The following is a 14,251-nucleotide window of genomic DNA, read 5'->3' as shown; positions in this document are numbered from 1 at the left end:
CTTAACCACTCGGCCACCTCGTCCCGTATTCCATGTGTCAGGCAGTATTGGTAATTATTCATTCCCTATGTAAACACCTTATCATGATTTGTTTGTGTGTGTGGTTTTATAGTCCAATGTCCTTGTGTTAGACGTACAGAGGTTGTTTTTTAACACGAAGATTACGGCGTGAAGTACATGGTACAAGTCCGACGTTGCTACTTCGTGATTGGTCAGTATCGCTCTCAACCACAATATACGGCCTGTGATTGGTCGAGGGGCGGGCAGAACGTTGAATGAATACAGGAAGTGAGACAGCGTGAGACTGCAATTTGACGTTCGCCGCAGCTATTGAAGAAAATAAGGTAACAAGCTATTGAGTTGGTATCCACCTTTATAACTCTCGAAATGCACTAAATCGTAGCTAATCGTGCACAGAAATTAGTTGCATAGTATTTGCGACTCATTTAGTTGCTCACAGGAGTTGCGGCAGTGTGTTAAAATGCTCCAAACACTCAGCAGCCGTCTTAGCACTGACGCTAGGAGCTAATGTTGAATTAGCTGATAGTAGTTAGGTAGCATGAAGATTTATTATCCAGTGTTTACTTAAAACGTGTTGCTCATTTTAAAGGGTTATGAAAAAGAGAGGTTTATTTCGGCGTTGCCATAAAGGTGCTGCACTTTTTTTAAGTCAATTCGGCTCCTTGTTTTTTTTTTTTTTTGTTTTCCAGTTATTGGTGTGGATGGAAAGTGAAACAGAAATGTTTACTGATTTGTTCGTCTTGTGCCATTGTTAGTTTCCTAGTTAGATTAAGGTTCAGGGACGAGCACCTGCTGGTCTCCTAAAAACTTTTAATTCTATTGGATCGTTGTAATTTGAATAAACTCTTATCATGTGTTTACCTTTCGTCTACTTCCCAGGTTTAACTTTAACTTATCACACGATATCTTAGACCTTTTTAATAACAATAAATCACTGCAGTTAATCCAGTTTAATTCTTCAGAACAATAAGTATCTTTAAAAAAAATCCCTGAAATGAATCAATGTTTGTGGTTTAACAATTATTAGATGAATGTTGGATCGACAGAAACTTAATTGTCAACGATATTGATAATCAGTGAATTATGAGGTGTCTGTTTTATATCATTGTAAATTGGATATCTTTGGGTTTTGGGCTGCAAGAAGAATACCACAGCTTATATTCTTCAAAAACAAGTTAGAATCAAGAAGAACTTCAGTATAACCATTTGAAATGAGCATTTGTGTATTACTGCACACAAGTTGCTTAACCACCGTAAAGTTTAAACAGGTGTGCAAACACTTCCTAGAGCTCACGGTTGAAAAATGAGAGAACAACCCCAATGCTGTAAACTCTAACATGCTTTTATCTCTTTATCCCATAATCTACTCCTGTTCTTTCATCTGTCCTTCCTTTCTCAATTTTTTTTTTTTTGTCTTCCACCTTTCTTTCTCATCCTGTTTACATTTCCTCACTTCCCTTTCTCCACCTCATCCATTCCTATATCTCCCATTCTCCCCCTCTCTTAATTCAGTTCCTCAACATCAGTGTTAAACCTCCGACTGAAAATGGTGGACTCCCAGTACTACCTCCCAAATGACATTGGTGTCTCTGCACTCGACTGTGGCGAGGCCTTCCGTTTGCTTTCCCCTCAGGAGCAGATGTACGCCCACTACCTGTCACGCGCTGCTTGGTATGTTACTTATGTCAACCGAGATGCTTAATGCAATTACCACCGTAAAAATACATTCCTCACCTCATTTAAACAATAAAAACTTTAGTTTACTGGAGAACTGAAACCGTGCTAAACCAAAAATGACCCTCTGCTGACTTAGGTATGGTGGTCTGGCAGTGTTGCTGCAGACGTCCCCAGAGTCGGCAAACATATTTGTCTTGCTGCAGAGGCTCTTCAGGAAGCAGACGCCTGCACAGCTGGAACAGGTCGCCACAGCAGCTGGACTCAGTGCTGAGGAGTACCAGGTATACAGTCCTTTGTCTTTGGCTGTTTTTGGCGCTAGGGTTTAATCCACAAACAAATGCAAACATATCTAAAGATGTTCATGTCGTGTCGTGTGTGTGTGTTATTTAGGCCTTCTTGGTGTATGCAGCAGGTCTGTATGCCAACATGGGAAACTACAAGTCTTTCGGAGACACCAAGTTCATCCCAAATCTACCTAAGGTAAAAAGGCCTCCTGTGTTCTTATTGTGTCCACACCCTGACACAAAAAGATCAACCCTCTCACAATATGTTGCAGTTTAATACACCACTGAATCAAAGTGAAACCAACACTTAATGCATAAAGCATAAACCCAATGTTTTAATATTGTATTGTACAAGTTGGTGTATTATATATGAACTGTACTCTTTTACTGCTGCTGAGACATATTATATGACGTCTGCATCTGTGGTATGTCTGCGCAGGACAAGCTGAAAGCTCTGGTGAAGGCCAGCCAGGCATTCCAGGAGCAGCCCACTGAGATGGAGGCTCTGTGGGACAGCTGCTCGTGTCTCCTCTACTCTCTGGAAGACAGACAGAAGCAGCTGGGGCTGGGCGACAAGGTGGGATCTTATGTCATTTAATGCAGGGTTTTTGTCAGGTAATATCTAATGAAATATCCGTCCTGTTCTCGGGACTGAGATAGATTTGACAAATGTTAGGAGCACGTTTCAGAATCATGAACGCAGGTTTAGAGGACTGGAACGTTTTGTTCTTTCTGGCAGGTTCGTCTGTTCTAATGCAAAAAGCCATCAGGAGTTGTTCTTACTCTCACCTCCCGCTTTCTCATCTTTGAGATGTGTCGGATAAATTGAATATTAAGAAGCAAATCAAATGCTCTGCAGGATGGTGTTTCACATTGGCTGTCAACCCTTTAGGAAGACACTCAACCCTAAATGTCCAGGGGGCACTACAGGTGACCCCCCCCCCGGCACTGTGACCCCTATTATAAAGTGCATGTCTTATGAAGGGTTTTTTCTTTGCTTTTCTTCAGGGAATTACCACCTACTTCTCAGGAAACTGCTGCCTGGAGGATGCTGAGCTGGCTCAGAAGTTCCTTGATTCGAAAGTAAGCTGAATTCACACCTAAAATGAGTCTTATTTCCCCTGTTCTTTCCCCACTCTCTTGTAATAACATGTTCTTTCTTTTATTCTGGACTCTTTGACATCTCACTCTTCCTCGTTGCACCCGATTGATTGTCTCTTGGTTCGTCCCACCATTTTTAAGGTTCATCTCCCTCCTTCCCGGATCTCCGGTCTGATTTTGGCTTATGTCTAGCTGTGTTCTTGTGGTTTTTCTCCAGAAACTGTCTGCTTACAACACCCGTCTGTTTAAGAAGGACAACGGAGGTAAAGCCTGCTATGAGGTGCGCCTGGCTTCAGCTGTGCAGAAAGGTCAGTAACTACACTTTACACGAGAACCAGAATACGATTTATAAAGATTTACAACATTCACCATTCATATTACATTTTTTGGTGTGCAGAAATCAATATACATCACATGTCATGTAGACTCCTCATGTTATGCTAGAGTCATTCAAGCTTCTGAACTCAAACACATTATGACTACCTACAAATTGATGTTCAGAGATTTGTTCATCTAGCTAATGATGCTACAGATTAAAACAATAAAACGTACACTCCTGCTTCACAGACTGTGCAGTGGACGGGGAATGTGAGTCATGCTGCGGCAGCTTCAACTTCGAAGACAAAGAGTTCACTGTGAAGAGGGGAGACTATGCTAAACTCATGGAGAAAGTCAGCTCTAACCTCCAACAAGCACAGGTGAGAGCAAGGGATGTGGAATAACGTCAGCCTTCAGCCTGTCTTGTTTCAGCTCGATTGAAGTCAGTAAAGCAGAATGAGTTTGTAATTGCCTCTTGAAATGAATGTATTGTTCTTTGGCAAAACAATATTAGGAAGAACAGAACACAAAGACAGAGCCATGTTTTTAAGAAGAGTGAACGAATGAGTTGATAGCCTAAACGTTTTTCCTGCCACGGTTCCCACTTTTGAAATGTTTGGTGTTTTTCCAAATGCTTAACACAGGCCTACGCTGCCAATGAAAACCAGAGAAAGATGCTTGAAGAGTACACACGCAGCTTCACTTTTGGCTCAGTTGAAGCTCACAAAGAGGGCTCACGCTACTGGATCAAAGACAAGGGACCAATTGTTGAGAGGTGAGCCCACTGAACCAATATCAAATAGCTGCTTAATTCCAAACATATTTAAATACTGCTCAGTTGTATTAAACTCTGAAACCTTTCCTTCTCTGCTCTCCACTCCCTATTACTCCTCCACTCTCTCCTCTCTCTCTCCTCCTCGCAGTTATATAGGTTTCATAGAGAGCTACAGAGACCCATTCGGCTCCAGGGGAGAGTTTGAAGGTAAGTACCACAGTGATCAAGAACAGCCATATTAATGCGTTTATTGGCATGCAAGCTGTGATCCCACGTTCTTCTCCAGGTTTTATTGCTGTGGTACAGAGCTGAAGACTATGAATCGAATAATTACCATTGTAATTGAGCTATTTAAAATAACTACTTTAGTAGATATTTATTTTAATTGTAGCAGTGATTACATTTTGGAAGACCAACAACTGTAAAGAAAAAAGATAAATAGTTAAAATTACAGGAGGGTTTATATTACTGTTGTGTCTTCAGGATTATTTAGAAGTTGTCTTTTTTTTTTTCTATCCGTTCATGTCCTAACTGTGGAGTTGTTCTGTCTCCTCTAGGTTTCGTTGCGGTTGTGAACAAGGCGATGAGTGAACGTTTTGCCAAACTGGTGAGCTCAGCAGAAGTCTTGCTCCCCGAGCTGCCCTGGCCCAAAGAGTTTGAGAAAGACACTTTCCTTAAACCTGACTTCACCTCACTGGATGTTCTGACCTTCGCTGGCAGTGGAATACCAGCTGGCATCAACATCCCCAACTGTATGTACACGGAGATACGGGGTTTAAAAATATGGCCTGTCTCACAGTGTTGCTCTTCAACTACATTTGTGTGTTTTTGTGTGTAGATGACGACATCAGACAGTCAGAGGGCTTTAAAAACGTGTCGCTAGGCAACGTGCTGGCTGTAGCCTATGCCACGCAAAAAGAAAAACTCACCTTCCTGGAGGAGGAGGACAAGGTAACACATGCAACTTCCTTGTCTCTTTCCACGCCAGCTCTCGTCTCTCTCACACACTCCCATAATTACTGTATACATTCTCGTGTGTGTGTTGTTTGCACTAGGATTTGTTTATCAAGTGGAAGGGACCATCGTTCGAGGTGCAGGTTGGACTTCATGAGCTGTTGGGCCATGGAAGTGGCAAGCTCTTTGTCCAGGTGAGTCAAAACATACTGCTGCAGCGCAATCACATCAGCACTGGAGAGCTAACCTACATCATTTATAGTCTCATGAATCTTGAATGCGCAACCACAGTAATGTGTTTGAATAATTTGCAATTCATCTGAAACAAAAGGGTTTTCATTCGACTTCCCTTGATACCTTAGTTAGGCAAATTGAAACTCTCTGTGAAAATGTTGAATTTACTGATATTCGACTGAATCATCAGTGAGGAAGTTAAACCTGATTTAGGTTTTGTTTTGCTCCATCTCTTCCTACAGGACGACAAGGGCAAGTTCAACTTTGATCAGAGTAAGGTGACTAACCCAGAGACTGGAGAGCCGGTGAGTGTTTGTGTGTAGGCCTGTTTTTAAAACTGTGTTCAGTTGGAAAAACAGAGACTGAAGGTGTGAGTGTCTTTTTAGGTGTCCAGTTGGTACCGGGGCAGCGAGACGTGGGACAGTAAATTTTCCACGATCGCTTCCTCTTACGAAGAATGCCGCGCTGAGTGTGTCGGACTCTATCTGTGTCTCAACAAGCAAGTGCTCAGGTATATCGTACACTCAGTATATATATTCATATCATTTAAACAGCCTATCAAGTGGCTTCTTTTTCGTTTTTTAGGGATACCTGATTTTCTTCCGTGGTTTGATGTTGGGGTGGGGACTTTTAAGGGGCTTTCAGAGTTTAAAAGTAGCTAAAATGCAAACTAGACACTGACATCAGCTGCTGAAGAACACTTCCATTACTCTTAGTTACAGAATGAGGACAAAGAGGACTGTTTTGTTATTCCAGGCATTATGAAGCCATTTATGTTTAAGCTTTTGCCAGCAGACAAAAGAAAATACTGTTTTTACATAGTTAAGACATTTAAAATGTTCAGTTTCAGGCCGGAGAGATGCTATGTTATTATTATGTGTCACAGTGAAGAAGATGGAGTGGTTATTATTTCTGGTAAAGCCTGGATTATTTGTGGATGATTGCCAGCATTATAACCATTCCTTTGTGTGTGTGTGTATGTTCCAGTATTTTTGGCCATGAGGGTCAGGATGCGGAGGATGTGGTGTACGTCAACTGGCTCAGCATGGTTAGAGCTGGACTTTTGGGCCTGGAGTTCTACACACCTGAGAGCAAGAGCTGGAGACAGGTAATCTGTCTGCTCACCTACTTTCTTTTCTCCATAACAAGATGTCTCTCTGTCTTTACTTGGACTGGTTTGCAACATGTAATAATGAACTATAACTTTCATTTATATAGGACTTCAGCAATGCGTAGTGTTAGGTGAACAGTGTTTACAAGACAAGTCAACATGCAGAACTTTAAGCACGTGTTTCTTACAAACTGACAGGCTCAGCTGTATGCGTCTGTGTTGTTTTATAATACAGCTTATAGTAAGTCTGTCTGTGTTTATATGAGTGTCAGGAGATGTATATAGTGTATGTCATATGCATGCGTATGTGTGTGTCTCAGGCTCACATGCAGGCACGTTTCGTGATCCTGCGTGTTCTGCTGGAGGCCGGGGAGGGCCTGGTGGGCCTGGAGGAAGTCGCGGGACAGGACGGCAAACCTGACGCTCGAATTACATTGGACCGAAGCAAGATCCACACTGTGGGCAAGGACGCCATCCACAGGTTCCTTTGTAAACTGCAGGTATATCTATTCTTTTGGCTTGCATACAAACACTTGAAATAAAGTAAATCTGGGCTTTGGGAAATTGGACATTTTGTTTATACTGTTACTTAGGCTTGCTATAAAAACAATTGGTAGAATCAATTGTAACTGACAAATTAATAGATAATGAAAATAACTGCAGCCATAAAGAAAATTCAAATTTAAGCTTCACAATAACAAATCCAAAGCAATAACCAACTTCATAATAAAATTGCTTTTATTCATGTGATTAATATAGCAATGCTGCATGGTGATCATAGTGGGTTAGATTGTTAGCCAACATGTCGCTAACCTGATTTCACCGTTCTGCAGGTCTTGAAGTCAACGGCAGATGTGGAAGGAGGCAGGGCTCTCTATGACGGCTACTCCACTGTCAGCGACAGCGGCACTCACAACTTCTTGCGTCTCCGCGAGACCATACTGCTGAGGAAGGAAGCTCGTAAGATGTTTGTCCAGGCCAACACCAAAGTCAATGGTACGTATCTGTATCTGCACCTGTACCTGTTATGGGGGTTCTCACGTGTAGAAGTAATTGTAGATTCTTGCACTATCGGAGTTAATTGTTGAGTTTGTGTCTGTCTCTGTGGGGTTTCCAGGGGACAGCATAGAGCTGGTGGAATATGAAGGAAGTGCAGCAGGTTTGATTCTCTCCTTCACTGAGCGATTCCAAGACGACGCAGAGCAGCTGGAGGCCGACCTTTTGGAGATGAGCAAAAGAGACGCCCCTTGTTGGTGTTGATGGATCGATGGATGATCCGCTCCAGAGGCTTCAAAAATACCAACTGAAATCAAATTTCTTTTTTTTTTTTTAACCATATGTCAAATGCAAACTGATTCTTAGTGGACACACAACACAAAAAATGGCAAAATGATCCAAATCTTTTTAGAAGACACTTCTGACAGATTAAACTTCATACTTCAAACTAAAGCCATAAGACAAGAACAGATCTGCCAAAGACACCAGCCACAGTTTTTCCAGCCCAATGTCAGGTCTGTCTATGATAACAGGATCAAATACAAATAAATGAGCTGATAATTAATACCACACTATCACTCTTTTATGCACACATTCTTCTAATGAGAAGATTTGATAATTGTCCATTAAACCAATGCTGCCTGACAATAAAAATGGTTCCTGGGTATAAACGTGTATGCAAGTGACTATCTCTCACTGTAGTCAAAAGTTGGCTTCAAATCTTCACAAAATGATTATGATCACTATGATCATTACATTGTGTCTGAACTGGAAATTATGCTCATGGATGGATTTATTTACAGTCAACTTTTGGCTAAAAATGATTTCATCTTTAGTTTGTCCAGCTTTGTTGTTGATGATGATGATGATGATGATGATGATTGGCAGGTTAAAGCTGTTAAATAGCAAACAAAAAAACACTTTTTGCTTACTTGACTGTATTAAATCCTAAAAAACACAAGAAACGTGGTGTTGAATGTGCACAAATAAAACTTGTTTGATAAGATCTTAGTGGTATTTTATTTCTACCAGAACCATAGGACAGTCACTGATTCAATTCACCCTCAAATCTGAGACTGACTTTAAACATATTTTAATAACATAGAAATTGGCTGATGATTGAAGTAGGACATTAATTACATTATCTACGTTTACTTTAAAAGATATCACAGTAGGAAGACATGGTGGTGGTGGTTTCCTAAGAAAGAAATTAAACAACTCAAGCCTGCACAATATACTGGGATTGTGGGCAACTGCAATTCAACATTTTCTCCTACAAGGAACCAGAATAATGTCTCTGAACCAAACCTCTAATGTTACTGCAAGAACCACTTAGAGGTCCAGTGTGTAAGATTTAGTAGCATATAGTTGTGAAGTTGCGGATTGCAACTAACTGAACACTGCTAGCAACTGAATTTGATGCCCTGGGAATGAGAATGGACAGTGAAGTGTGTAGGAGAAACTACGGTGGCCGTGAAACTCATGGAAAGAAACGCTAAAAGCCCCCTTCTACAGCCACTGTTTGGTTTGTCTGTTCTGGGCTACTGTAGAAACATGGCGGACTGGAAGGTCACCCACAGCGAAGATTAAAAACCGCTTATTCTAAGGTAACAAAAACACAACAAGTCCTATATTTAGGTGCTTATACACAAATTAAAACATACCTATGAATATTATATTCCATTACTGCCAATAGATCCTCCTGTTACACACTGGACCTTTAAATGTTGGTGCCTTTATGTGATTCTGCTTAACAGAAACTGTTTAGTTTCAGAAACAGCATGATGATTCATATCATCTACTTGTTCTATTTTGGTAGTAACAGTATTACAAAGTATGAAAATAAGATGTTTTATTTGTACTTTTTGATGCAAAAAGTGATGGTAACTGTGGACTACCTAACTCAAGAAAGTTTAAAGTTTGCAATTATTAATTTAATTTTCAGAAAAAAACTAACATCAAAAGAAACAAATGGCTCCCTGTCAGGTCAGAAATCAGCCTGGGGTATACTTAAGAATGGATGACGAAGCATAAAAAAGCTACAGCTGCAGTTAAAACATGCAAAACAAACAGTATCGTCATTGAAATCTTTGGTTTTGTAACTTATTTAAATGTGTTGCTCCATGCTAAACACATTTTAATGGTGAGACCCTGGGATGTTGTCACAATATCTACACTAAACAATTCTACAAAAAGCTTCATGATATATACATGATAGTTCCAGTTTAAGATGTTTGTTCGCTAGAGGCTTGTACTGTTGTCCTGTTTGTGGGGTGGGTGAGGTGGAGTCTCTGCTGCCCCCTCAAGACTACTGAAGGAGCTGCAGCTGTCTGTGTCACTAAGAGAAGCAGCATTCATCTGTAAAACCAGACCCTCTTCCGCCTCTTCCTCATTTGTCTCATCATCCTCATCCTTATCTTCACCTGCTCCCTCCTCCTCAGCCTCTCTCTCTGATCTCTGCCGATCTGGTCTTGAAGGAGCAGCACGTGTGCGATAGGCCTGTTCTGCCAGCTGAGAGAAGGACGGAGAGGTGAAGGGGGAGAGAGAGAAGGGGACTTTAGGAGAAGGAGATGGGGACTGATGAGGCGAGAGAGAGGGCGAAGCACTGGGTGAGCAATGTGGAGAGAGGGAAAAGGGAACCTTGGGAGAAAGAGAAGGGGACTGATATGGCGAGAGAGAAGGCGAAGCACTGGGTGAGCAATGTGGAGAGAGGGAAAAGGGAACCTTGGGAGAAATAGATGGAGACTGATATGGCGAGAGAGAGGGAAAGTCACGAGGAGAGACGGACGAAGATACTTTGGGAAACAGGGGAGGTGCTTTGGGAGAAGCAGATGGGGAGAGGTAAGGGGAGAATATGGGAGAATGGGAGGAATTGATCATCGAAGATGGCTGCATGTAGTCTGAGTCATCTGGAAGATTCTCCATTACTGCTGGCAGCTGAGCCGTAGCCTCCAATCCCAGGGCTCCAGATTTACTTTGGCCCGGTTCCATCTGTGGTTGGCCTGGATCCTGCATCTCAGGCTGGTGAGGAGTTGCTGACGCAGGCTGAACTTGTGCCTCACTAGGGGTGTCCTGTGTCTGTATCAAAGGCTGGGACTGGGAGTCCTGAACTGTTGGACCAATCTGAGTGGCTTGACCCGGGAGTTGGGCTTGTCCACATTTCCGGGCTTTACATTTACCTTTGGTTTTGGGCATGAGAGGTGGTGGAGGAGGAGGAGCAAGCGGCGGCGACAGCAGGGTCGACGTCTCTGTGGAAATTCGAACTTTGAGGCTGCGTTTGAACATGCGGCGTCTGGACAAAGCATTCTGGGACTGCAGGAAAAGGGGGTTGATGAAGCAGAGGGCGCCCAGGCCGGACCCACAGTCCAGCTCTCGGGGGCTGCGCGTCGTGATCGGACAAAACTCGTGGAACAGGGTGGCCTGACCCGAGTGTTTGGTGGAAGCTCTGGATTCTGTGTTGAGCAGGCTCTCTGAGTTGGGCTGGTGAGCTGAATCAGACTGAGCTGCAGAGCTCGTCGGCGGGGCAGAAGTGGGCGGGGCCGAGGGTAAAACATCTGGCTTCTTGTTCTCGTCCCGTGGCCCACGGATGTTTAGGTGGGACCTCCAGAATTCTATATAACAAGATAGATTTTCAATTAATTGGTTTGAGCAACTACCATATGTGTAATCTATCTGTGCTGTGATGTGCACAAAATATTACCTCAACACAACTTTAGAACCATATAATCTAACAATTGGGTCATCCTATCATGCAAAACCTAGGTCAAACATGAAAAAAGGAGTTCATTTGCTAAAAAATGACATTTCATATAGAAAAAGTAATTAAGAAGAGTATATTTCATGGCAATATATTCTGTTGATTATACTATAATTCATCAATAAATCTCTACTGATTCGTCCTTCACAAAAATACCTACACACACATTTTTCCAGTGTTTATGTTTCTTACGCAGCTGGGAGGTAATTACTGTAAGTATAGTATGTGCGCAGCTTGTGTAAATAAATCCTTTAAGGCTCGTGTCTTTGAGGTTGAGATTACAAAATCTGCTGTCAGGAAACAAGGAGTTGTGTTCACCAACCTATTCCCATATGTGAGATGGACTCCAGCTCCTTGTGGGATGTTGCCTTTGCAATGGCTTCAGGAAGCTCCAGAGGGAACGGTAATACATCTCTGACACACAGACAAAATATAATATTAACACCAACATAATTTCCTGCAGGTGAATACATAAATACAGACAACGATCGATGTGGAAAAGGAGGAAAAACTGATGTTAAAATGCCGTCGAAATGAAGGTAAGAAAAATAGACAAAGAAAAGGCTGATAGAGAACAGATAATGAAGAAGGTTTAAATGAAGAACAGATGAGGCAAATGAGAATGAGGAAGTGATTTTACCTGCTGACACAGTAGAAGGAAATTAGTCTTGGGAGATCTGGAAAGCTGATGGCTGAAGTCTCCAGAGACAGAGCTGGGGGTGAGGAAAAATCAAAGGCGAGAGAGGGGGAGAAGGGCAGTTATTGTCAACAAAGTGGTTGTTCTGCCTCCAGGGTCTTATTACTGGGACCCTGGGTGTGTGGGCATAATGTCAAAATACTTTGAAACACTGAAAGTTATGTTCCCTTTTTGTCTAAAAACCGATGTGTATATACGGTACTATGTGTAATACTGGAGCAAAGCTGTGTTACAGGACCATACCAGCACATTTTATAAAGTGTACATAAGCTTTTTCATTTCAGCATTAAAGTAAAGAGACTTTCAGGGACAAACAGGACCAGTTACTTTATAAGATGGTTAAAGGTACTGTAAAGCATCCATGATTAGTGGTCAATGGACTGAAATAGGTACAGTAATTAGTTACAGCTTGGAACTTGTGTGAAATGTGTGTTTTGTTTGGGTAACCAAAGAAAAGTATATACATGGCAACCTGCTAGTGCACTCAGACAAGATCTTCACATGTGAGTCAACATGTATGACTAAACATTTCTGTTCCAGAGGAGTCAGCCAGTCAGATTGGTTGGTTGGTCAGACACAAAAAATCACACAGTCTCTTACTGGATTGTTCCTCCCTGATACCAAACTGCTGAACGAAGGATGGCACGCTGTCATCCGCCAAACGGACACACAGCACATTCTTCTGGGATGTGCGAGACCTACGCACCAGGAACGTCTGCAGGACAACGCAACTGATTACTGAGTGAATTTGTGAGTGTGTAGAACATGTAAAGGGAAGGAAAACGAGTTATACAATGTATAATGTGTGTGTTCAGTACAGTGTAATATCAAGTGTATGTGGCTCTGACCCCAGGAGGCTCCCTCTGAAGTATGTGCAGAGCGGTGGCGGGGTTGATTGACAGCTGAAGCCAGACAGGAACTGTGAGCAGGAGACGGTCCAGTACGCTGATGCTTCTCAGAGATCCCCGTCCCCTTTGATGACCCAAGGACTTGCATGCTGACGGCTTCGTGGGCTCTGGGAAGTCATACAGTGGCTCTTCTTGCTGTGCCATCTACACACACAGACAGACAGCAAGAAGTACACATGCTCATTTACTGATCCTGCACTCCCACAGTTTATGCATCCCACAGGTGGTTATTTTCTGCCCCTGTGGCTCACATTCACAAAAGTAAGATGGGTGGGATGGCTGCTGCACACACACAGACACACACCTGTGTAATAAATCTACCTGGATTGGGACAGCAAGTCCAGACTTGGTAAAGTGCAGCAGCTCAGACAGAGCTTAAAATCAAATAGGACGCTATGGGAAACCAAAAAAAATTTAGACACACAAACAGGATAGAAACACGCCACAGAAGGCGGTGTTATAATAAATATTCAAATAAAGACTCGATATTGGCTTGAGGCTATTATTCTGAACATTTCATTGTCTCCCTACATGTCAACATCTGCCTGGATCCGCAGCGCACATTCCTGTAAAACTACAGATTTCCTCCTGAAGCTATGCGGCTTCCTGCTGTACAGTCACACAACTTGTTACATCTAACATGTGTACTGCGGAATTCTCATTTCAACATTACCAGAGTCGTTGTTTACCTCTTCGCCCGATCCTTCTTCCTTTTTTTTTTCTCTCTTCCTCTTATCCCCTCCGGCTCCTCTTTATGATGGCATGCTCCTTACTCACCCGTTTAACTTTATCACGATGAAAAGTCAACTTATCTTTCACTTTGGCCAGTCATAACCTGTGTTTCCAGATCCGGAGCTTCTTCTTTGGCTCCTCCTCCCCTCCCACCTGGAAACAAAGACGTCATCGTCCTGTCATACTGTACGACACTGGTGCTCGACTCGTGTTTGAAACGGAATAATAATTAGAATAATCCTTATAATTAATAATAATAATACTGTAGTTGGGCCTGACTGGAAGTAGTTTAACTTGAATATAATAGTAGTAGTAGGCAGTGGTAATAGCAAGTTGTTATTGTACATAATACAGTGGCATACTGAACCATTTTTAACAGTAACAGTATTAATGTTAGTAACGTTAACAGTATACCTAAAGCTAAATAGTTGAACAACACATCCCTTAGTCTCCTTTGTCAATAGTAACCAGCTAAAAAGTCCAGCTAAATGCATTTTCTCAAAGTCAAAGTCAGCTTTAATGTAAATTACTTCACATGCACCAGACATACAGAGGAATCAAGAGGACGTGTCTCACTCTCCCACGGTGAAACAGATAAAGTGCACAGACACAGCAGATAAGCAGATAAGACACGACATTTCCTAATACTAAAAGTAAACATTCAATTTCACAACAGATAAGACATT

At 42.1% G+C, this 14,251-nt stretch overlaps 2 protein-coding genes across 3 annotated transcripts; one reads left to right on the top strand and one right to left on the bottom strand.

The window, feature by feature from the left end:
- The first annotated feature begins 6 nt into the window (after positions 1-6).
- On the top strand, positions 7-8,138 carry dpp3 (dipeptidyl-peptidase 3). Of its 2 annotated transcripts, none has more exons than XM_035667053.1 (19): positions 7-50; positions 1,534-1,692; positions 1,835-1,979; positions 2,089-2,178; positions 2,422-2,559; positions 2,991-3,065; positions 3,301-3,391; positions 3,651-3,781; positions 4,046-4,176; positions 4,325-4,383; positions 4,734-4,928; positions 5,015-5,127; positions 5,232-5,324; positions 5,607-5,669; positions 5,751-5,875; positions 6,352-6,472; positions 6,796-6,975; positions 7,309-7,471; positions 7,593-8,138. In XM_035667053.1, the coding sequence occupies exons 2-19, from the start codon at positions 1,568-1,570 to the stop codon at positions 7,733-7,735; spliced, it is 2,181 nt and encodes a 726-aa protein (XP_035522946.1). In that variant the 5' UTR covers positions 7-50; positions 1,534-1,567; the 3' UTR covers positions 7,736-8,138. The 2 variants fall into 2 exon arrangements, with proteins under 2 accessions (XP_035522946.1, XP_035522945.1); XM_035667052.1 differs by lacking the exon at positions 7-50 and adding an exon at positions 222-344.
- Positions 8,139-8,523: 385 nt separating this feature from the next.
- On the bottom strand, positions 8,524-13,685 carry LOC118331948 (ras and Rab interactor 1-like). The gene is made up of 6 exons (XM_035667051.1): positions 13,523-13,685; positions 12,774-12,977; positions 12,526-12,640; positions 11,869-11,941; positions 11,551-11,642; positions 8,524-11,082 (listed from the first exon to the last, which is right to left on the bottom strand). Exons 2-6 carry the CDS (start codon positions 12,975-12,977, stop codon positions 9,713-9,715), a joined length of 1,854 nt encoding a protein of 617 aa, XP_035522944.1. The 5' UTR covers positions 13,523-13,685; the 3' UTR covers positions 8,524-9,712.
- Positions 13,686-14,251: the final 566 nt, after the last annotated feature.

This window comes from Morone saxatilis, unplaced genomic scaffold, assembly GCF_004916995.1.
Source record: "Morone saxatilis isolate NCDOM2014 unplaced genomic scaffold, NCSU_SB_2.0 Contig20, whole genome shotgun sequence".
In the NCBI taxonomy this organism is placed as follows: Eukaryota; Metazoa; Chordata; class Actinopteri; family Moronidae; genus Morone; species Morone saxatilis.
This window is presented reverse-complemented; position numbering and strand designations above follow the sequence as displayed.

Excerpts from the sequence above, each read along its gene's own strand:
- dpp3 (XM_035667053.1), top strand. The coding sequence starts at position 1,568 with ATGGTGGACTCCCAGTACTACCTCCCAAATGACATTGGTGTCTCTGCA. Across the intron at positions 4,929-5,014 it reads TGGCATCAACATCCCCAACT|ATGACGACATCAGACAGTCA; the intron begins GTATGTACACGG and ends TTTTGTGTGTAG. Across the intron at positions 5,325-5,606 it reads GTGGCAAGCTCTTTGTCCAG|GACGACAAGGGCAAGTTCAA; the intron begins GTGAGTCAAAAC and ends CTCTTCCTACAG.
- LOC118331948 (XM_035667051.1), bottom strand. The coding sequence starts at position 12,977 with ATGGCACAGCAAGAAGAGCCACTGTATGACTTCCCAGAGCCCACGAAG. Across the intron at positions 11,643-11,868 it reads TCCTTCTACTGTGTCAGCAG|AGATGTATTACCGTTCCCTC; the intron begins GTAAAATCACTT and ends TCTGTGTGTCAG. Across the intron at positions 11,083-11,550 it reads CATCTCACATATGGGAATAG|AATTCTGGAGGTCCCACCTA; the intron begins GTTGGTGAACAC and ends CTTGTTATATAG.